General features: G+C 42.2%; 1 protein-coding gene across 2 annotated transcripts in view; it reads right to left on the reverse strand.

The window, feature by feature from the left end:
• Positions 1 to 22,734, reverse strand: part of CENPK (centromere protein K) — a 51,661-nt gene that overhangs the window by 20,977 nt on the left and 7,950 nt on the right. The window contains exons 3-6 of one of the 2 annotated variants that reach the window (XM_065405985.1): positions 19,211 to 19,266; positions 17,544 to 17,580; positions 14,171 to 14,227; positions 2,289 to 2,361 (exon numbers count right to left, since the gene is read on the reverse strand). In XM_065405985.1, the coding sequence (XP_065262057.1) occupies positions 2,289 to 2,361; positions 14,171 to 14,227; positions 17,544 to 17,580; positions 19,211 to 19,266 (223 nt within the window). Of the gene's footprint in view, positions 1 to 2,288; positions 2,362 to 14,170; positions 14,228 to 17,543; positions 17,581 to 19,210; positions 19,349 to 22,734 lie in introns of both variants that reach the window. The other variant, XM_065405984.1, reaches the window with a different exon arrangement.

The raw sequence follows: 22,734 nt of genomic DNA on the forward strand, positions 1-22,734 counted from the left end.
GATGCTTTCCCATTATGGAAATTTTTATCACCCTATATACTACTTTTTTTCTCCTTATATGTTTAGGAAGAGATGGTTAGGTTGCTGGTATACTGTGACCACTGCCTACCACCAATGTAGTCTCATTGATTTCTTGTACTCCTTCATCTGTCTGTATCCATCTGTTGCTTTGTCTTATATTTATTTAGCTGTAAGCTCTTTGGGGTAGAGACTGTACTTTTGTTCTGTGTTTGTACAGTACCTAGCACAATGAGGTCTTGGTCCATGACTAGGACTCATACCCAGCACAATAATACAAAATCAAAGCTATGGTGTCTTGTGGAAAGTTTAAAAAAAACATTCTATTTAATATTTATTCAGTTGATATTACATAAGGAGCAGTAACAACACCTAAATTAAGGTTGCCTAGTACTTCCCATTATAATTTTTTTCCCTTCTTCCTTTGAAGAACTAACACTTCCAAGGTACACCATAGGTACCTGAAATTTAGCAGAGGAGGAGAGGTGCCTATTACAATCTGTTCAGATATTGCTGAGTTATAAACTGTTGAAAGCCACGATACACAGTTCGCATTGTGATCCAATCACTTTGGAAGCAACATAAGCTAAACTAGAATAGCTCAGTGGTTTGAGCATTGGCCTGCTAAACCTAGGGTTGTGAGTTTAATCCTTGAGAGGGCCATTTAGGGATCTGGGGCAAAAATCTGTCTGGGGATTAGTCCTGCTTTGAGCAGGGGATTGGACTAGATGACCTCCTGGGGTCCCTTCCAACCCTGATATTCTATGATAGAAAAAGCACTCTTATTCAGCGTGTGCACGCGGAGCATGCACGAGGAGAGCTATACCAGTATAATCATGCCGCTAAATTTCTTCATGTAGACAAGTTCTAAAATAAGTTTGTATGGAAAAAGGATCTTTGCTGTTTAAGAATTCATCTGTTCTACCCAGAGCCAATCTTCCATTGTGGAGAATAAGACAACATTTTGGGCTATAGTACTATCAGAGGATATTCAGTTTTGTGTCTTCTTGTCAAATAGATTCTGTTGGATCTTGCTTTTCCAATGTCTGGCCAAATTAGGGTCTTGGGTAAACTCAAGTTAACTATAATTCAATTCAGACCAAATGGTGCTGAAGCTGGTGGGTAGAAGAGGAAAACTTGAAGAATTGATAGGGCTATGCATGTTTTGTCTGATAATGACTGCTAAGAACACAGGAAGGATGCATACCCTTTATCTCAGGGAATCTGCAAATGTTACGGAATTACTGGATCAGTAACTGCTCTTGGATTCCCAGAATGCTGTAATGGCCCAAAGTGTTTCTTATCTTTGTTTGCCCTGGTGTCTGTGAACTCTAAATCCAAAAAGGATATTGTAATGCACTGTAATTGAGTTACCCTCAAAGTTATCTTGAAAATTTCAGCTAGTAGACACTATGACAGTCCACCTCTTGACTGGAGCAGGCCAACATGAACACACCACACATATAATAAATGTTTTGCACTGCTTCTGAATCCAACACTGGATGCATTTCAAGGTATTGGTTACCTATAAAACCCTCAACAGCAACAGGAGTTTTCTGCCAGAATGCTCCTGTAATTTTTATAACTAAGGGCCAGAATTCTTGATGAAGGCCCTTCAGAAATTCCTATAGAGGCTTATTGTTAACCTCCTGGAATATTATTCATCTCTTTGGTGGCCTGATTTTTAGGAGTGCTGAACACCGACAAATCCCATTCTAATGAAAGGGAGTGTTAGGCTATGTTTACACTAGAGAGCTTACAATGACACAGCTGTACTGATGCAGCTGCGCCACTGTAAGATGTCTCATGTAGCTGCTTTATGCTGACGGGAGAAAGCTCTCCCACTGACATTGTGCTGTGCAACGACCACTTATTCCAGTGAAAATTATGTCGCTCAGGAGGTGTGTTTTTTCACACCCCATGAGAGAGACAAATTTTGCTGACATAAGTGGTAGTGTAGACATAGCCTTAAGAGAGAGAAGCAGTAATTCTAAGTTGTGAGCTGCCTCAATCATTTCAACAGGTGCTAACTCAGATGTCGGTGCTACAAGGAAGAAAGCACAGAGACAAAAGTGGAAGGACACTATTGTAGGCAGTACTGTAGTTCATTTTGATTTCTGCAAGGTACCTAGGTGTGATGATGCATGCAATATAAATATTATACATATGCACACTCAAATGCTTGGATTAACGATGTGTTGTAAATCCAAGATAATCATATAAACTTTGGTTTAAACAAAGTCTATAAAAATATTAATAAAAATCCTTACTCTCAGGACTTCGTTTCTGCCACTGATTATACTCTGCTGTTAAAGCCTTCACTCGCACCATTAACAATGAAAGCTGTAAAACAAGAAGGAAAAAAAAAAAAGAGTATTTAAAAACTAATTCTTGAAATGTGCTGAATAGTATTTGAGTAAGATGAGACAGAACATGGTAAAAAATGATTTAGTATTCCATGAGGAAGAATCTGGAAGATACAATGGAGCACATTTTACTAGTTTTTAGAATCACTATTGCTTACAGTCTATTTCTTTTGATAATGTACAACTACTTAGAAGTTAATTATTTAGATTTATACAGAATAAAATAAAAGATCACCCAATCCAGTGCTCTGAGTGCCCTTGACACTAAAACAAATTCCACCAGATCAACTCAAATAAGAGTGACAACATAAGTATAACTGAAATCAATCAACCCCACACACAATCCCCAGAGTCCCACACCCAGCTGTAGCTATCTTCCATTTCCTCATGAACTGGGAAGAAAAGGCAGACCTTCCAGCATGCCCTGAAAAGTGACAAATTTGGGCTGTTACGACCTGGACAGGTAAAGCCCAGGATCCTAATGGAGAACACTCTGCCAACTGCCTACTATGACTGATAGAGTTTAAGGTCAGAAGGGACCATTAGATCATCTAATCCAGGGGTTCTCACAACATATTTTTTGATGGCCTTAGAGTGCGGCCACCAACTCTTGCTGGTTGTAGCTCTGAGAATTTAGGAAAAACAAATAAACTATGCACATATACACGTCCAGATCATTGTAATTTATTTATGGAAGGTTTTTTTTTTTTTTGCAGACTCAATAATAAAAATAATGTACAGTTGTCTCTATTCTTTACTGGACCTAAACAGAATAGAAACAAAAATAAGGTGCTTTGCATATTTATATATATATATATATATATTTAGATTGCTAGTTAGTAAGTCTGCTATTGTGAAAAGTGATATTTGTATATTTGTTAATATCACTTTTAACAGCAGACTTACTGAGCCCTGGAGGACAAATTAAGCCCTGGATGAGGAGGTGAATAAGGAGGCAGGGGGGCCAGTGGCAATGGGGGTCTGGAGGAAGCACCGGGGGTCAAGGTGATGGTGGGGGGTGAGTCCAGGGATGGAGCCCGAAGCCCTGTGGCTGGGGGACAGAGCCTGCCGCCCACCACCCCAGGGCGGAAGCCTGAAGCCCGAGACACACTGTCCCTGGGAAGGTGGGGAACTCACACTGGTTGCTTGCTCCTACAGTGTTTGTTGCTCCGGAAGGGGGTAGGGACCAACCCTTGGGCAGCCCCAGGGGAAGAGCTGGTGCTTTGCCTCTCCTCCTCCCCCCCACCCCCAAATCACAGCCCAGTATGCTGTGGCCACAAGAAAAGCCCCTGGTGGCCGCATGCAGCCACAGTGGCTGCATTTGAGAAACGCTGATCTAATCTGACCTGTGTATCACAGACTATTGATTTTACCCAGTTACCCCTGTATTGAATCTAATAACTTGTGTTTGACTAAAGCATAACTTGTAGCTGGCTAAAGCACATCTTCCAGAAAGACATCCTATCTTGATTTGATTACAACAGAAGATGGAGAATCCACCACTTCCTGGTAGTTGGTTCCTATGGTTTGTCATTCTCACTGTTAAAATTTGAATTTGTCCGGCTTCAGCTTCCAGCCATTCTCCACTAGATTAAAGTACTTCTAGCACCTGATTTTTCTATCTGTGATGGTACTTGTACACTATAATTAAATCACCTCTCGATCTTCTGTTTGATAAACTAAACAGATTGAGCTCTTTAAACCTCTCACTGTAAAGCACTTTCCATAGCTCTTGAATAATTTTTGTGGCTATTCTCTGCACCCTCTCCAATTTGGCACCATTTCTTTTAAAAACTGGACAACAGAACCGTATACCAGTTTCACCAAGGCCATATACAGAGGTAAAATCACCTCTCCACTTCTACAACACTGCTTATACATCCAAGGCTCGGATTAGCTCTTTTTGCATCCCCACCACACTAGGAGCTCATTTTGAACTGCTTGTCCATTCTGACCCCTAAATCCTTTTCAGTGTCACCGTTTTGCAGGATACAGTCTCCTACCCCATTCTGTAGGTATGGCTTTGTTCCTAGCTGTCGAGCTTTGCATTTGGCTGTATTAAAGTGCATTTTGTCTGAATGGGCTTAGTTTACCAAGGGATCCAGATTGTTCTATATGACTCCCTTGTCCTCATCATTATTATTTACCACTCCAACAATCATGTCATCTGCAAATTTTATCAGCAGTGATTTCAGATTTACTTCCAGATCACTGATGAAAAGTCTTCAGCTCACATGCCTCTGCTGATCACAACTATGGCAGTAATGTCATGGAGAGAGAGAGGTGGATTCTTTGACAGGTAGGTCCCAGTCTTTTCTAAATCAAAACCAACAACTTAAAAATCAATCTGGAAACTAACAGGCAGCCAGTGCAGGTCACAGAACACAGGTTAGTAGCATCCATGACAACTTTTATAACATTTAAGTATACTACCTCTTATCTTATAGCAATTCAAAATCCAAACTTTTAAGTCTTCACTTTATGTGTAAGGGCCTACATACACCTCTACCCCGATATAACGCGACCCGATATAACATGAATTCGGATATAACGCGGTAAAGCAGCGCTCGGGGGGGGGGGGGGCAGGGCTGCGCACTCCAGCAGATCAAAGCAAGTTCGATATAACGCAGTTTCACCTATAACGCAGTAAGATTTTTTTGGCTCCCAAGGACAGCATTATATCAGGGTAGAGGTGTATTTGTATCTGTGTAAAAAAGGACTACTCCTCTGATTTAACAGAGGTTTATTATAGTAGTGTTCAGCTGCTGAAGAAAGGGCAATCAGCCCCCAGTGTACTGCTGCTGTTGAGATACACTGAGAAACTGCAGCTGGAAAACACAAAATACCATTTCAGGAGATCATATGAAAAATGAAGCTAAACAATCTTCGCTTCCATTTATCAAAATGTTTGCCGTTCCCAGTTGTAGGAGAGATGGAACAGTAATACTTTCTTCTATTTCCAGAGCATTTAAATACACTAAAATAGGTACAGGCTTTTGAATTAAAAAAAAAAAGTAATTTAGTAAGAAATGAAGTGTACATTTAAGTACAAAAGCTACTGTAATGATTATGCATTCCATAAAAGGTAGGGCAGACTCAAATTTGGCTTTCGCTCAGCTAAAAAATTCAAGATTAATATGCACCATGAATCATCAGCCAAGTTCACATAATAAAAATATCAGGAATTGACAAATTAATGTCAGCTTTTCACTGCTTGAGAGAACCCATTATAGTAGTTTTAACCAAAGGAAAAAAAACAGAGAAAATATAGCCACCATACAAATATCCTGCCTAGAAAGTTACTTTTATAGGATAGACAATGTCCATTCTTCTGCAATACTGTAGCACTGTCTCGGGTCACAAAAACAGACAATTCCCTTATCAGGTCTTTATTTATATTTGACATGAAGAATGCACATACAAAAATCTGAGTACTTACAGTACTACTATACAAATAAATTCTGCCAGCCAGTAGCCTTAAAATAATCATAGAGATAATTTACTTCAGCAACAGACACTAAAAAAGAAAAATTCCAGAAAAGCCCCTTACCCAAATCATACTAAGGAACACCCACCCTTATTCTTCCCCTCAAGCCCTATCAGGCAATTGGCTTTTTCAGAGTGCCCATGTGGTCATCAAATCTATTTTGGATGGGGAGCATGTTCCAAAGTCCCAGGGCCTTCATAGAGAATGCCCTGCTGGCAACACCCTTTCTTTTATAAGTGGAGGGTTATAATTTGAGTGCCTCCAGTGACTGCAGTTGGTGCAGTACGTTGCAGGGGAAGAGGCAATCTCTCAGGCAGGCAGGTTCCAGGCCATTAAAGTCTTTACAGATCATGAGCAACAGGAAGCCAGGCAGATCCCAGAGCACTGTTATGTGCCCTGCTTAATAAAGTGAAGTCCCAAATAGAGCACATTACAGTAATCTAATCTTGAAGTGACAAAGGCATTGACAACAGTGGCAAGGTCAGCATCTGAAAGAAAAGGTCACAACCATTTTGCCAGCTGCAGATAATAAAAAGTAGACAGGTTACTGCTCTAATATGATCGTCTAAAGCAGCTGAGAGGCTAACATCACCCCACAAAGTTGCAAACTCTGATGGCCAATGATGGAAGCACTCTCTAGTTCCATTACCTCCACCATCATCACATCAGTCTTGTATGGGTAGAGTTTCAATCAGCTCACTCTGATCTATGCTCCAATCTCAACTGCTTGTTGGCTGAGATACTAAACCACATCATCGCCAAGTTGGATGAGAAAGACACATACTGTTGGGTGTCATTACTATACTGAGAACACAATACCCTGAGCCTGCGTACTAATCCTCTTAAATTCTATATACACGTTGAAACAAGAAGGGTGCCAGGATAGCATACTGAGGCATCCATCACACAAGAGCCCTTTAGGAAGAGGAGCAATCACTCACAACTACCCACTGTGATTTCTCCTAGAGAAAAGAATAAGGCCGCTGGAAGGTACCCCATCAACATCAATTCATGATCAATGGCATCAAATGACAGATCTAAAAATACCAGCCTGGATACCTGATTTCCATCCATCAACCAATCCAGTCAATGCATTCTCTATGCCAAAGCCAGATTTACACACAGACTGACAAGAGTCAGAGATCAAAGGCATCTAGATACTGTGAGAGTTCTCTCACTATAACCATATCCATATACTTACTCTAAGGGAAAATGGGATACTGGCAATAATTGGCCAGATTAATATCAACCTATGACTTCTTGAGCAGAGGCTATACTAAAGCTATCTAAACGAAAAGGCAGTCTACCTTCTCTCAACACTTCCGGTACCTCAGTGAACACCCCACTAGCTGAAATTCTAGCAAAAATTAGGCCTTCTGTCTCCCCAAGATTTTGGGCTTTCAAATATAAAATTGCAGAACTACTAACTGTGGTATGTAACCTATCATTTAAATAAGCTTCTGTACCAGATGCCCGAAGAGCAGTCAATGTGACATCTATTTTTTAAAAAGTTTCCAAAAACAATCCTGGCAATCACAGGCTGATAAGCCTAACTTCAACACAAGGGAATATGGTTGAAACTAAAGTACAAAACAGAATTATCAGACACAAACACAATTTGTTGGGGAAGACTGAACATAGCTTTTGTAAAGGGAAATCAAGCCTCACCAATCTATCAGAATTCTTTGAGAGGGTCAACAAACATATGGACAAAGGTGATTCAGCGGATATAGTGTACTTGGACTTTCAGAAAGCTTTTGACAAGATCCCTCACCAAAGGCTCTTCAGCAAAGTAAGCAGCATGGGATAAAAGGGAAGATCTTCTCATGGATCAGTAACTGGTTCAAAGGAAACGAAGGGTAGGAATTAATAGTCAGTTTTTAGAAGTGAGAGAGATAAATAGTGGTGTCCCCCAAGGATCTGTACTGGGACCAGTACTGTTCAACATATCCATAAATGATCTGGAAAAGAGAGTAAACTGTGAGGTGGCAAAATTTGCAGACAATACAAAATTATTCGAGATAGTTAAGTCTAAAGCAGACTGCAAAGAGTTACAAAGGGATCTCACAAAACTAGGTGACTGGGCAACAAAATGTCAGGTGGAATTCAATGTTGATAAATGCAAAATAATGCACATTGGAAAACATAATTCCACCTATACATACAAAATTATGGGTCTAATTTAGCTATTACCACTTAAGAAAGAGATCTTGGAGTCATTGCAGCTAGCTCACTGAAAACATCCACTCAGTGTGCAGTGGCAGTCAAAAAAGCTAACAATGTTAAGAACCATTAGGAAAGGGATAGATAATAAAACAGAAAATATCATAATGCCACTATATAAATCCATGGTACACCCACATCGTGAATACTACGTGCAGTTCTGGTCACCCCACCTCAAAAAAAGATATATTAGAATAGGAGAAGGTACAGAGAAGGGCAAAACAATGATTATGGGTAAGGCTGCAAGTTTGTCACGGAGGTCACAGAAGTCACGGATTCCGTGAATTTCCAGGACCTCCGTGACTTCTGCAGTGGCTGGTGTGGTTGGCCCGGGGGCCGCCTGGGGCAGTCTCAGGCCACCGCCCCTAGCAGCAGCAGGAGACTGGGTGTGGGAAGGGGCTCAGGGCTGGGGGTTTGGGGCTCAGGAGGAGGTGAGGGCTCTGGGCGGCACTTACCTTGTGGGGCTCCCTGGAAGCAGCAACATGTCCCACCCTACCTCAGCTCCTAGCTCGGCGTGCAGCCTGTGCCTGCAGGCACCGCCCCTGCAGCTTCCACTGGCCGCGGTTCCCAGCCAATAGGAGCTATGGAACCAGTGCTTGTGGTGGGTACAGTGCACAGAGTGAGGAGCTGAGGGAGGGACATGTCGCCGCTTCCAGGGAGCGCCATAGACTCATAGACTTTAAGGTCAGAAGGGACCATTGTGATCTTCTAGTCTGACCTCCTGCACAACGGCCACAGAATCTCACCCACCCACTACTGTAACAAATCCCTGACCTATGTCTGAGCTACTGAAGTCTTCAACTTGTGGTTTAAAGACTTCAAGGTGCAGAGAATCTTCCAACAAGTGACCTGTGCCCCACGCTGCAGAGGAAGGCGAAAAAACCCCAGGGCCTCTGCCAATCTGCCCTGGAAGAAAATTCCTTCCCGACCCCAAATATGGCGATCAGCTAAACCCTGAGCATGTGGGCAAGACTCACCAGCCAGACACCCAGAAAAGAATTCTCTGTAGTAACTCAGATCCCACCCTCTCTAGTGTCCCATCACAGGCCATAATAATATTTACCACTAATAGTCAAAGATCAATTAATTGCCCAAATTAGGCTATCCCATCATACCATCCCCTCCATAAACTTATCAAGCTTAGTCTTGAAGCCAACTGCTCCCCTTGGAAGGCTATTCCAGAACTTCACTCCTCTGATGATTAGAAACCTTCGTCTAATTTCAAGTCTAAACTTCCTGATGGCCAGTTTATATCCATTTGTTCTTGTGTCCACATTGGTACTGAGCTTAAATAATTCCTCTCCCTCCCTGGTATTTATTCCTCTGATATATTTATAGAGAGCAATCATGTCTCCCCTCAGCCTTCTTTTGGTTAGGCTAAACAAGCCAAGCTCTTTGAGTCTCCTTTCATAAGACAGGTTTTCCATTCCTCGGATCATCCTAATAGCCCTTCTCTGTGTCTGTTCCAGTTTGAATTCATCCTTCTTAAACATGGGAGACCAGAACTGCACACAGTATTCCAGATGAGGTCTCACCAGTGACTTGTAGAACGATACTAACACCTCCTTATCTCTACTGGAAATACCTCGCCTGATGCATCCCAAGACCGCATTAGCTTTTTTACAGCCATATCACATTGGTGACTCAGTTATCCTGTGATCAACCAATACTCCGAGGTCCTTCTCCTCCTCTGTTACTTCCAAGTGATGCGGCCCCATGGGGAACTGGATAGGGAACCTGCCAGCCCTGCCCTCCCCCACCCCGAGCACCCGCGGCGCCCTCCGGGCCGCCCCCGCAGACCCCACGGTGCCCTCTGGGCCACCCCCAAGCTTTAGTCAGGGATATATAGTACAAGTAATGGATAGGTCATGGGCTGTGAATTTTTGTTTACTGCCCGTGACCTGTCCATGACTATTACTAAAAATACCCGTGACTAAAACATAGCCTTAATTATGAGTATGGAACAGTTCTGTATGAGATTTGAAAGACTGGGAGTTTTCAGATTGGAAAAGAGACAACTAAAAGGGGATATGATTGAGATCTATAGAGTGAATAAGGAAGTGTTATTTACTTCTTTATATGACACCAGAACGAGGGGTCACCAAATGAAATCAATAGGCAACAGGTTTAAAACAAACAAAAGGAACTCATTGTCAGGGGATGTTTTGAAGGCCAAAACTATAATGGGGTTCAAAAAAGAACTCGATAAGTTCACAGAGTACAGGTTCATCTATGGCTATTAGCCAAGATGGTCAGGGATGCAAACCCATGGTCTCAGTGTCCCTAGCCTCTTACTGCCAGAAGCTGGAAGTGAATGACAGGGGATGGATCACTCAATGATTGCCTGTTCTGTTCATTCCCTCTGAAGCACCTGGCATTCGCCACTGCTGGAAGACCGGATACTGGGCTAGATGGACCATTGGTCTGACCCAGTATGGCCATTCTTATGGTCTGCCACCACAGTAGCATATAGCACACCTCTAATATGATCAACTTTGTCTCAAAATAAGAAGAAATTTCCTCACAACAGAGTGGCTCAGACCAGCTGAGTCCAGATTAACTAGATCATCTACAACATGGAACAAACTGGCTGAGATTTTGTAGATACTATAGTAGAGGGAAACAATTTTTTCTTTAACTTCTGTATAGGAGTTTAAAAATACTGTAGTTGATGCTACAATCAAGCGGCCTCTGTACAAGAATTCTGCCACCAGCACTCTAACCATCTTTCCTCTTGCCTCATTTGTTGCGTATCATCTGTGAACCAGAGTGAGAACAAGGGCATCTAGGGGGCCTCCTCATCAACAGTAGAGGGGAAAAGAATATTATAAAGGCCTACAAAAAGAAATAGTCTGTTGGGGGAACAAATTCTCTCTCAGAGGTCTCTGGAACCTTTCTGGTTCCATTAACCGACGAAAGCAGACCAACACACTTGCACAGTCTTCCTTCTCATCTGTCACATGTGGATAGGAGATAAAGCAAAGGTGTTAGCAGGACTAACCCCTATGCTTGGAGGGGATGAAAAGGAAAAAGAAATGTGCAACCATCAAGACCACTACATCTACAGGGTTTCAAGAAGCGCTATCCTTGTAGTCCCATTTGCTCATTGTCTCACCCTGCAAGCTCAAATACCAAGCACATCTCTACATTGAAAGAAGAAACTGTTTTCTTGAGCTGATGACAAAAAGAAAAAATAATAGCATGGATATTGTAGAAGCTTCTTCACACTTAGAATCATAGAATATCAGGGTTGGAAGGGACCTCAGGAGGTCATCTAGTCCAACCCCATGCTCAAAGCAGGACCAATTCCCAACTAAATCATCCCAGCCAGGGCTTTGTCAAAAAACCTTAAAAACCTCTAAGGAAGGAGATTCCACCACCTCCCTAGTAACCCATTCCAGTGCTTCACCACCCTCCCGGTGAAAAAGTTTTTCCGAATATCCAACCTAAACCTCCCCCACTGCAACTTGAGACCCTTACTCCTTGTTCTGTCATCTGCTACCATCTAGAACAGTCTAGATCCATCCTCTTTGGAACCCCCTTTCAGGTAGTTGAAAGCAGCTATCAAATCCCCCCTCATTCTTCTCTTCTGCAGACTAAACAATCCCAGTTCCCTCAGCCTCTTCTATAAGTCATGTGCTCCAGCCCCCTAATCATTTTTGTTGCCCTCCGCTGGACTCTTTCCAATTTTTCCACATCCTTCTTGTAGTGTGGGGCCCAAAACTGAACACAGTACTCCAGATGAGGCCTCACCAATGTCGAATAGAGGGGAATGATCACATCCCTCGATCTGCTGGCAATGCCCCTTCTTATACAGCCCAAAATGCTGTTAGCCTTCTTGGCAACAAGGGCACACTGTTGACTCATATCCAGCTTCTCATCCACTGTAACCCCTAGGTCCTTTTCTGCAGAACTGCTTCCTAGCCATTCGGTCCCTAGTCTGCAGCAGTGCATGGGATTCTTCCGTCCTAAGTGCAGGACTCTGCACTTGTCCTTGTTGAACCTCATCCGATTTCTTTTGGCCCAATCCTCTAATTTGTCTAGGTCCCTCTGTATCCTATCCCTACCCTCCAGCGTATCCTATCTACCACTCCTCCTAGTTTAGTGTCATCTGCAAACTTACTGAGGGTGCAGTCCACGCCATCCTCCAGATCATTAATGAAGATATTGAACAAAACCGGCCCCAGGACCGACCCTTGGGGCACTCCGCTTGATACCGGCTGCCAACTAGACACGGAGCCATTGATCACTACCCGTGGAGCCCGACGATCTAGCCAGCTTTCTATCCACCTTATAGTCCATTCATCCAGCCCATACTTCTTTTAACTTGCCGGCAAGAATACTGTGGGAGACCGTATCAAAAACTTTGCTAAAGTCAAGGAATAACACATCCACTGCTTTCCCCTCATCCACAGTGCCAGTTATCTCCTCATAGAAGGCAATTAGGTTAGTCAGGCATGACTTGCCCTTGGTGAATCCATGCTGACTGTTCCTGATCACTTTCCTCTCCTCTAAGTGCTTCAGAATTGATTCCTTGAGGACCTGCTCCATGATTTTTCCAGGGACTGAAACTCAAGACCACAGTTTTGTTTTTATCCCCATAATTAATTTTTATTTGTACTGGAGAGATTTTTTCCCCAGAGTTCTATGGTGGGACAAACATATTTTACACATTTGTCTCATCAGTTACATTTCCTGACTCTATTTTATATAAATATATGAACTGTGTGTTAAACTATTATTTTATTTTTATTAAGAGATTGATATAAGAAGGTAAAAACAGATTTTAATTAACAATATGGGCTTTATTCAAGAGATACCGATTCTATTTGTTCAAAAATAATTTTTGTAGCATATTCAATTTTGATTAACAAATTGAACAGTCTGACTGTATTTTATACATCCACTTTATGTTATTGCATCCTTAAGTAACTTACACATGGAGAATGGTTAAATAGAAGTGTTATTTTGTCAAATACTTGTTCTCCACTTGGCCCAGGATTAGCTCCCCTGGCATTTTACATTTATAAAACTACTCCCTTCCAGAGCTCTCGGTGCATGTATAAAGTTTATAAAAACATACAACAGATTAGGACTCAACATCCGCCTTATGAATGGTCCACTCGCTGCTTATCCTACCCTCCCAAACACTACAAGGACCAAGAAGTCCATTCCCACATGCTCAAACTTGCTCCTTTGATGTCCAGTTTCCTAGTTTGTGGCAGCATTACTCAACTATTTCTGCTTCCTTAAAACAGTCATGAACAGAGAGCAGCTGTGCAGCTGAGTTCCCAAGTAAACAGAGCAGACAGTAAAATACTTCTATACATAATCTCTCAGGTCCCACACACACAAAAAACTCAGCACAAGACACACCTTCCCCAACAAACAGGTCCATTAAAGCCTTCTCCCATTCCCTAGCAACCAACACGCCCAAATGGCTGTTAGAAAGACCTGCCTATCCCCATATTTCGCTAGGGACAACATTAAATAGTCAGTCAATTTGGTTGGCTAGCTTTGCCCATAATCAATTTGGTAAATTTAAATGCAACTTTCCTGCAATTGCTGGATAGGAGCATACTCGGAGAATGTTAGCCTATTTCCTAAAAAAGCAAGATAATTGGCATTTGTCTGATAGAAAACTAAAAATTGTTCACTGAGTCATAGGTGCCAACTTTTCCCGGCGCTGGTGGGTGCTTGCGCCCCCCCACCCCTGGCCTCGCCCCGGCCCTGCCCCCATTTCAACCCCTTCCCTAAAGTCCCTGCCCAGACTCTGCCCCCTCCTTACCGCTATTGGACTCCTTTCCCAAATCCCCCCCGGCCCCGCCTCTTCCCCGAGCGCGCCACGTTCCCCCTCCCTCCCAGCGCTTGCCGCTGTGAAACAGCTGTTTCGCGGCGGCAAGCACTCGAGCTAGGGGGAGAAGTGGCGCGCTCAGGGGAGGAGGCAGAGGTGAGCTGGGGCGGGGAGCTGCCGGTGGGAGCAGAGCACCCACCAATTTTTCCCTGTGGGTGCTCCAGCCCCAGAGCACCCATGGAGTCGGCGCCTATGCACGGAGTACAGAAAAGATGGACTTACCTGAGCATCTGATTCTGGAAGTGTTTCTATTCCTAGCAGTGTTAGCTTGCTCTGACACTTAGTAGAAAGAGAAAAAACAGTGATTATTTATCATTCCTTCCCTTCTTAGGCCAGCCAAATAATGATTTAAAATTCCTCCAAAATAATGTTGTTGTTTTATAGTTAGAAGTATTAATGTGGCTCCCACCACGTTGCTGGAGGCCATGCCTGAGAGGACAATGACAGAATGTTTCAACAGCAGATCACAACAAAAGGGATAGGGCTGGGCCTTCACTAACTGAAGAAATGGAAGTGGAGGAACTGGAAAAAGACGGTTGGCCACCTGGAAAGAGAGACAATAGCTGGGAAATGTCTGAGAGTAGGAGGAAGACAGAGTTCTGAATATATGGGGATCAGGTGGGAAAGGGAGGCTCAGGGACAGGACTGAAGGGGAAACTAAGAAAGAAAGGTGGGGACAAGACTGATTGGGAAAGGAATTCAGAGGGAAGTTAGTGAATCAGCGATGGCTCACACTTTAAACTAGCACTTCCCAGACTTTGTTTTCCTGAAGGAGTTCAGCATTCAAATCATGTCCTGCTTCAATCACACTGTGGGTTGTTCAAGCTCTATCCATATCTTAAATCTTTATGCTATGATACATCCTATCCTTTCTCACTTGCTTTGATAAGTCATGAAATTGTTAATGATGTTGGCATACAAAATATCATCACTGGCATCCGAGTTAGCATCCACTGAAATGAATGAGACAATTCTTGTAGAGCTATTGTTTCTGGTTCTTTGGAAACTTGGACAGACATTGCTGCCTCAATTACACTGGAGTCACATTTCAAAGTTTTATTGACTAGCATAACAGCTAAAGACTTTTTATTTTTCATGAAAGCTAAGACTGGAAAGCAACTGAAAACTTCTGTCCACATCCCCTGTAGTCTTCTGCACCCCCACCAGGGCAGCATGCCTCATACATTGGGAAAAACTGATTTGAACACAAATGGCCCAATTTTCCAAGGTGCAGACATAAGCATGAAAGGGGGTTAATTTATGAATTTGCCAGGGTGCCAGTTACACTTTAAAGCTGTAAAAAGCAACAGAGAGTCCTGTGGCACCTTTAAGACTAACAGATGTATTGGAGCATAAGCTTTCGTAGGCATTCACCCACGCAAGCTTATGCTCCAATACATCTGTTAGTCTTAAAGGTGCCACAGGACTCTCTGTTGCTTTTTACAGATCCAGACTAACACGACTACCCCTCTGATACTTGACTTTAAAGCTCAAATCTAACAAACTCGGTTTGCCAATATATAAGATAATCCAGTAGGATAACTCCTTTTATTGAGTACACAGAGAGCTAGCTTACTAGTTTTAACACGGGGTTTTTTCAGGTCAACTTTTAACTTGAACAGTATTTCTCAAATCAGTGCACTTACTTATTTTTAACCAACCAACCATTTATTAATTGACCCTGTACCACACTAACATACAATCAACAGTAAAATATAGGCAATGCAAATTACCAAGATTCTTATTCCATTTACTTACAGTCATAAATCTCAGTTCCTCACACATTTATCATACTTCCAAGAATGCACTTGTCTTTAAGACCCCTTTTAAGAATATGGTTACTACATTTTGACAGGATTGGTCCACACGGGATAAATTTCGAATATTAAAAGCAATTGCTTAAAAATTCTTTTCAATATCTTTTAGGCCAGTGGTTCTCAAACTTTTGTACTGGTGACCTCCTTTCACGCAGCAAGCCTGAGTGCAACCCCCACTTATAAATTAAAAATACTTTTAAAATATTTAACACTATTATAAATGCTGGAGGTGAGGCAGGGTTTGGGATGGAGGCAGACAGCTCACAACCCCCCATGTAGGTCACAACCCCCAGTTTGAGAACCCGTTTTAGATCAATTTGCATGGACTTATAAAGGAGTTAAAATCTAAAATATGGTTACTTGAGCTCTCGCTAGAGAGTGAAGGCTCAGCAAGATAACCTACAGGCATTTATATTAAAGACCATAAGGGGAAATACAATCTTTGAAATTAAATCTCAGCACTTCTTTTTATCCTCTTAACCCTGGGATGGAGGAAGAGTCCTTTCCACCTAGCTGGTTCAGGTGTCAGATGCATTTAGGATTCTGCAGCTGCTTGTGTTGGGTTCAGTCAACTCTCTTGAGCACATGGTAACTTCAGTTTTATATATCCTAATTTCAGGGCTGGTCGGAGGCCCATCTTCTGATTCCTATTGGACATGTGCCAAATGAGTGCTCAGATTTCAACTTAGTTTCTCTGCTGCTTCCCTTGGTATCCTGTAGATGGTGATGGTGTACAAACACATTTCTTTAATCCCTTTCTTATGGGAGGCTTTGAAAATTAGATTCATTTCATAGGTTGTATTGCACTATTTGCCCCTATTATCAATTGGGATCCCCCTTCTAAGCATTTGCTTTTAATATACCACAGTTATACCCTGGTTTATATTTTTTAACATTTCTTCTTATTTGTGACACACAATTTCTATTACTGCTAGAATGCAACAATTATTTACAATGAAAACCAACAAAATTCTTATCTCCTAAATTTGGAGGACACAGATGTAACTCATAATGCAAACAAATGTCCAGATTCTAATCTGGGGTGAAAAAGCTGTTCATGGTACAGCTGATTTACAAGAAACACAATGTTTACAGTTAGTTTGGGATTGAAATACTGCATAGGAAAGCAGCGTATGACTCTTGCCTGGTAACTTGGAAATTTTTTTAAGCTAGGTTGGGAGGGAGAAAGAGGTTTATACACATGCAAATTATGAGAGATTTTTGCCTTGGTGATTGACAATACCCTCTTTTAGAGAGACAAGGTGGGTGAGATAATCTCTTTTATTGGACCAACTTCTATTGGTGAAAGAGACAAGCTTTCAAGCCAGGCAGAGCTCTTTTTCAGGTCTCATACTCTCATTTAGTCATTTTGGTTTCTATAGTTGAGGGGGAATGACCGACCTTGGCTCATGCATGGGCCCTTAGACAAAGTGTATCACATTATGTGAACATTTTCCTATTGTCTTCTTAGGTGGACCCCACTATGGGATAAACAGGTGCATAATATTCCAAGAAGTTAGTAATGGGCCTACAGCATCTTTCACTATTAAGTTGTATGTCAGTTTCCCCTGAGAACTGCATATTTTCTCCCAAACACTACATGACTCAAGCAGTGGTTTCAAAACTTCATCCTTAATGTTTTGGAAATAAATAATAAAACATATTATATTTTGCTATGCAATAAAGGGTGAAAATGATTATAAAATAAATGGAATGTTAGATGATAAACCACACAATCTGAGCAGGTAATATGCCAATCATTAGCTCTCTAGAATTACCTGATACAGCATACAACATGCATTGGTGATGTTATGTCTACAAAAAGGAGAAAGAAAGTGGTAGCTGCAGCTGCCAACTGCCATCAAAAACTGTGTGCAAGCATTTCCTTTATTGTTCTAAAGAGGTTGGGAAATCATTACACTGAACATCTTTGGTGAGGTGTAATCTAAACTGATAAAATTTTTGGATTCTCCTCCGTTTCTGAAAAATTGGTGGCAAGAGAGATCACATCATCCTAGATAAAAAATTGGAATGATATTTCTGTTGATAGTTAGGAAAAGTACTTGATAAAGCAAGAGACATTATTCCCTGCAGCTTGTTTAATCCCAAGTGATGCACTATGCCAAATTATGTACATATAGTAAAGAATCCTACAGAAAAAAGGAAGTCCTAGAATATACTTATGATTAGACATTATTTCTTTATGTACAGCCCCCAATATTTACATAAATTTAACATATTTTATTGTAAGTCACAAGTATTTAAACCATTTTTTATTTTGACTTTTTAAAGAGGTGCTTCCTGTTTCAAAAATGTCAATAACGGAGCGAAAATCACTGAAGAAAATATTGCAAGTAGTTCTTGAAGTAAAATTGACAGCACAGATTATTCATGTGCATTAGTTGGGTTATAGTTTTATTTATCTTATTACCAGTACACAGTACTCAAAATAATATATTATCGTGTATGAATACTACATAAAATCCTGTTAAGCCATTCAGAATCAAAGTACCATAATTTAGAACATAACTGTTCCTTTCACATCCAATTGAATTAGAATGGGTGTATTAGCATCTTTCAGAATGTATAGTGACTCCTCAAAACCATTAAAAAAAATCAGACAGGGATTCTGCTTTTTTTTTTTTTAAAGTAACAATAAAAATATGGATAGGCAGCACAGTTTAATGGTTAAGGCATTGGCTTGGAAGTCAGAAAACCTGAATTCTATTCCTGGTGTTGCCACTGACCATTGACCTTTGGCAATTAACATCACTGCTCTGTAAACCTCTGCCACCCTCTGTCTATCTCTCATCTACTTAGTATTTGTACAATGTCTAGCACAGAGTCTAGCACGGGGTCCCCAACGTGGTGCCCGCCGGGGCGTCTAAGTGCACCCATGTACTGGCCGGCGGACGAGCATCCGCCGAAATGCTGCCGAGAAGCGGCAACGTCAATAGGCGTCGCCGCCGGTGGCATTTCGGCGGCGACACTTCTGGATGACGCTGCTTCTCGGCGGCATTTCGGCAGCGACGCCTATTGACGTTGCCGCTTCTCGGCGGCATTTCGGCGGATGCTCGTCCGCCGCTATGGTCCTCCGTGGTTCGTCGTCTGGCACCCGCCAGACGAAAAAGGTTGGGGACCACTGGTCTAGCACAATGGAGTCCCAATCTCAGCTGGGCCCACTAAGCACTAATTCAATACAAATAATAATAGTTAATATTTTTATTTGTTTTTAAACTTACACTACATTCCATTTTGTTAATCTAAAATAGACATAATATCAATACTGCAAACAAAAAGTCACATTATAATGGATCCCTCAGTGCCATTTACACTTTCACTTGGCCTGTATTTTGTATTATTTTCTCCCAGTCTTCTCTGTGAGAATACATTGTTTTGAAGATGACATACAATAAACTTAGTCTATTACTAATTATATGCATACCTCTTCCATCTGCCTCCATATCTCCTCGCATTCATCCAAGAGTTCTTCTTTGGCATCTATAGAATACACTGTATTACTGGTGATTGTTGGAGCCAGATCATGTTGGTATGATGACATATGTTTTGCCAATTTCTCAGCCTATGCACAAGCAGACAATAATTGTCATTGTATGGAACTGAAATAATTAGGAAAGGATAGAGAATCATATCCACAGCAAAACAGGGAAAGAAGTATGATTTTTCTTAACCCTTCAGTTATTAACACTTAATAGAAATCCTGGGCAGTGTACAAACATTAATTAACAGCAATTAGCTCTATTAGTGAACTAGAATTTTAAAACAAACAAAGCACCAATATGTTGAGGTTCCCTCAGACACCTTTTCCACTTGGCTTATTCAGAACACTTTGTCAGTTCTGGGAGAAGACTTCATCCAGTTCTCTGGGATCCAAAAAACTCAGTTCAACTACAGGTATCTTTATCTGGCATATTGCAAAGCTACACTGAGCTGATTAGACTCAAGAGCATACCACACTTCCCAAGTTACGCAGAAAATCTCTTCTTTTATACCCATTTAGACATGACATTACATTGCATTTACTATACACTGCATCACGTGTGCAGCATGCTTTAACCGTGCATTGTCCACACTCGACCTCATCTCTACATTCCAAACTTATCTTGTCCAGGGAACCGTTTCCTAACAATGTGTGTTCTCCCTCTTAGCTGGCTCAGATATTCTCTTTTTAGCATGACCTTTTAACTTATCTTATTTAGCACAAACATTCTGTTTTCAGTTTAATGATCTGCTTATCTCCCTAATTCTATCCTCCAAGAAATAAGGCCTCCCTCCATGTGTTAATTACTCACATCAGGCCAGGCCTCAGCTACATAATATAGCTATATATTGTATTCTAACACAAAATTCCCATTTTTCAAAGTGCTTGACGTCATCTGTCCTCATGTTTTCCTTTGTCCTCTGTTGGGAGACTTTATTAATGAAACAATGAGATGGTAACAACAGGTGAACACCTACAAAAAGGTATTTTTTTCTTCCTCAGAACTGAAATAACCACAAACCTTCAAGTGCCATAGTATTACAGAACACAGGATGACTTGAACTCTGGATTCCCATAAAATCTACATATTTCACCATTTGGTAACATTTAGTATAGCCACCACATAATCTTCAGGGCCAATAATTACTACAAAAGTACACAATCACCATACTAGAGAGTAATGTAATAGTTATGTATGCCCTAATAATCAAGAGGATGAGAACTATGCTAGTCTGGTTCAGCAATACATGAAGCCAGAACTGTTTCAGCCTAACAGAGTTGAGGGGAAGGATGGAACTAGACTGAGGCCTAGTCTACACTACAAAGTTAGATTGACATATGCCACGTTAGGTCGAGTTAATAATGTATGTGTCTACACTACCGAGTCCCTTCCACCGACCTAAAGCGCTTGTAAAGTCAACTTCTGTACTCTACCGCTGTGAGCGGCGTAGTGCTTAAGTCGACATCCACGTGTCGACATGGGGATAGTGTAGACACTGTGCCATGTAATTCGAATGAATTGGCCTCCAGGAGGTGTACCACAGTGCTCCACTGTGACCGCTCTGGAGAGTACTTTCAACTCCACTGCACTTCTGCCAGGTACACAGGAAACAGCCATCCCCCTGTTAAAGCCCCAGCAACTTTTGAATTTTCATTTCCTGTTTAATCGGCGTAGAGAGCTCGTCAGCACAGCTGATCATGGATGTTCACGGCCGCAAACGCGCTCCAGTGTGGAGCAAACAGGAGGTGGTGGATATTATTGCAGTGTGGGGAGAAGAGTCTGTGCAGGCAGAGCTCCGATCCAGCAGAAGAAATGCTAACATCTATGCCAAAATTGTGCGGGGCATGGGGAAGAATGGCTACACCAGGAACACACAGCAGTGCCGTGTGAAAATAAAGGAGCTTCGGCAAGCGTACCAGAAGACAAGGGAGGCAAACAGTCGGCTCTGGTTCTGAGCCTCAGACATGCTGCTTCTATGAGGAGCTGCATGCGATTCTTGGCAGTGACTCCATCACTACTCCAAAATGCTCTGTGGATACCTCCCAGGAGCCCTGGGCGACAACGAGGAGGACATTGTTGAAGAGGAAGAGGAGAATGCATGGCAGGCAAGCGGAGGATCCATTCTCCCTGACAGCCAAGAACTTTTTTTAAACTCTGGAGCCCATCCCCTCACAGGACCAATTGTCAGTGGAGCATGATGCTGTGGAATGCACCTCTGGTGAGTACACATTTTCAATCAAACTGTGGGGGTTACATGATATTATTTTTAATGCTGAATCTGAATAAAAAAATTGGGATAGTGGTTATCGGTGGCCACTCCAGTTATGCAGAGGGTGCTCTCCAAAAAAGACTGTTTATGTGCACGGGGATGGCCCTGGAATCCTCCACAGAGATCTCTAGGAAGCTTTCATGGAATTACTCTGCAATCCTTTGCAGAAGATTTCTGAGAAGGGCTGTCTTATTTCATTCACCATGGTAGGACGCTTTCCCATGCCACTCCAGTATTTAACTCTTCTGGCATCATTGTGGCACACAGCAGTGCAGCATAAGGACCAGGTCTGTACTCAGATGCTTGCAGCATCTGCTCCCTTTCTGCCTCTGTTTCCCTCAGGAGAATGATATCGCATGTGATCACCTAGGGAAAACGGGGGGAAGTTTTAAATGCTAGCCCTTAAACTGCAAGCGATTCAATAAGTAATCCACCCGTTTGGTGAATTCTGTGTCACACAACCACGCTTTCCCGAGCCCTGGTTGTGGTTGGAAGGGATCACCGTGTATTGCAGCCAGCATTTTAAGAAGGGGGGGAGGGATCACGACGCTTCCTGTTTGTCTCCCTTCCACCCCAACCCGATGCCGCTTTTGTAACAATCAAACTATCTGTGGGGCTTTACACTGGTGCCTGTCCTCAAGCACCATCCAGGTTGCTATGGGAAAGGGGGCTGTGCTGAGGTTGGAACCATTGATCCCAAGGATGTCTTAAAAAAAACTCCAGTATAAGACCTCTCGCCCATGCCTCATGGCATCACTCACCATAGCTGTAGCAGCAAACCGACTCTTGCAGTAGCCAGCGGTTCTGATTACGTTGTGGCTTGCAGGGATGTGCATTGAGGGGTGTTTCTTTTATAAAAACATTTAACCTTGCACCAGAAACAATGTATGCACTGTCAATGCTACCCTTGTGCTTTGTATTCTTTGCAGATGAAACCTTGTCCATAGACGCGTCCTCCAAACCGGAACAGAGACTTTCCCAGATTAGAAGGTGGAAAAAGACGACTCCGGAGGACATATTCAATGAGTTAATGCATGCCTCTGAGAATGACAAGACGGAGCTCAGCGCATGGAGGATTGCCATGTCTGACAGCCTGCACAATGACTGCGAGGACAGGAGAGCATGAAGGGAACACGAGCGTGACAAGCAGGACAAAATGGTGCGGCTTATGAGGGAGCCGACAGACATGTTGAGGCG

This window comes from Emys orbicularis, chromosome 6 (assembly GCF_028017835.1).
Source record: "Emys orbicularis isolate rEmyOrb1 chromosome 6, rEmyOrb1.hap1, whole genome shotgun sequence".
In the NCBI taxonomy this organism is placed as follows: domain Eukaryota; kingdom Metazoa; phylum Chordata; order Testudines; family Emydidae; genus Emys; species Emys orbicularis.